General features: G+C 38.4%; 1 protein-coding gene across 1 annotated transcript; it reads left to right on the plus strand.

The window, feature by feature from the left end:
* The first annotated feature begins 361 nt into the window (after window positions 1-361).
* LOC120987914 (olfactory receptor 1361-like) lies at window positions 362-1,279 on the plus strand. Its single transcript, XM_040415917.1, has one exon. The coding sequence runs from the start codon at window positions 362-364 to the stop codon at window positions 1,277-1,279; it is 918 nt and encodes a 305-aa protein (XP_040271851.1).
* Window positions 1,280-1,680: the final 401 nt, after the last annotated feature.

Consider the following 1,680-nt stretch of genomic DNA (forward strand, 5'->3'; position numbering starts at 1 on the left):
GGGTTTGCACATCCCACCATGAGCGCACCCGGTCCTTATATACACTAGTTAGGTTCCTAAAAAACGATAATACATTAGTTGCACCGGATTGAGCTGGTAACTCTTTTTCCAAAAACACTTCTCCTGGATTACCCAGCCACTTGTTAGAGCTAATATCCCCAGACAAAAAAACTGCCATCACCCTTTAGTTAAGGATAACTCTAAGACTGGTTAACTCAAGGATAAATTTGTCTTTATCCAAAATGTTTAAAACGCTCACAAATTAAAATTTTAATTGCCACCCAATTATTATATTTTGACCCATAACAATTCACTTGACTTTATTTTTGACACTTTTACATTACAGATGTATGTAAAGGTAATGAATACCTCATTTTCTGAAGATTTTCACCTGATAGCATTCTCCAGACTTCAGAATGTCTCCTATGTTCTTATCCTCAGTATTTTATTGATGTATATTTTATGTATGTTAGGAAATCTGATTATTATAGCAGTTGTATGGGTGGCACCACGACTACACACTCCAATGTACTTTTTCTTGTGTAACCTCTCTACCCTGGACATGGCCTATGTTTCTACTATTCTTCCAAAGTTTCTGGACTCACAAATAACTAAGAACACCAGCATTTCCTTCACAAACTGTTTCACTCAGTTATTCATGTATGTGGCATGTGTGAATACAGAATTTTTACTCCTGTCTTCTATGGCTTTTGACCGGTATGTGGCAATATGTGTTCCCTTGAAATATCCCATCATCATGGATAAAAGAGTATGTATTATACTTTCTTTTTACCCATGGACAGTTGGTACCTTGAACTCGTTGCTGTATTTTTTCCTGATATCTCGTCTTTCTTTTTGTGATTCCAAAGATATCATCCACTTCTACTGTGATATGAAAGCCCTTCTGAGAGCCTCCTGCAGTGACACCAAACATGTGAACATTGTAATATTATCAGAAGGATATACTTTAGGTTTTATGGCATTTGGTATGATTTTGACTTCTTATGTTTATATTATATCTTCCATCCTAAAGATCAAGACATCGGCTAGAAGACTAAAGATCTTCTCCAGCTGTTCTTCTCATCTAACAGTTGTCTTACTCTTTTGTGTTTCTTCTCTAAGTGTTTATATGAATCCTGACTCTGAAAGCTCCACAGAACTGGACATGATGCTCTCCTTGTTGTATGTGGCAGTGGTGCCAGCCTTAAATCCTCTGGTCTATAGTCTGAGGAACAAAGAAGTTTTAGATGTTTTAAGAATACATAAGGTTATTTCTTAAAGGAATTGATAATCTTTGGAGCATCTTTGGTGTTAACCTGTGCCCCTGAACATAAAAACTTAAGACTGACCTGTCTGTTGTCCCACTGCTGCTGGTTCCTGGCTGCTTCCAGTTCCTTCAGGACCAGAGAGTGCCTGGGTCCCGTGACCGTTGTGCCTAATCATAGGCCTCAGTCGTCACATTATCTTGAACCATATGTCACGGAAATGATGCACTATTGAAGCCACTGTGACCACTAAGACCTGTGATTGACCACAGTAGTCATAGGACTACTACCCACTTCCTGGTCCTGTGGGTTTGGAAACAAAGCAGTGGTGGGATGATAGATAGTTGAGTATTACTTTTTTATATATATTCAGAGGCTTTAGGAGCACAGATTTGGAAAAAAAAGGTTGTCGTCC

This window comes from Bufo bufo, chromosome 1 (genome assembly GCF_905171765.1).
Source record: "Bufo bufo chromosome 1, aBufBuf1.1, whole genome shotgun sequence".
Classification (NCBI taxonomy): Eukaryota; Metazoa; Chordata; class Amphibia; order Anura; family Bufonidae; genus Bufo; species Bufo bufo.

What these genes read in the sequence shown, in the direction of transcription:
- LOC120987914 (XM_040415917.1), top strand. Translation starts at nt 362, where the DNA reads ATGAATACCTCATTTTCTGAAGATTTTCACCTGATAGCATTCTCCAGA.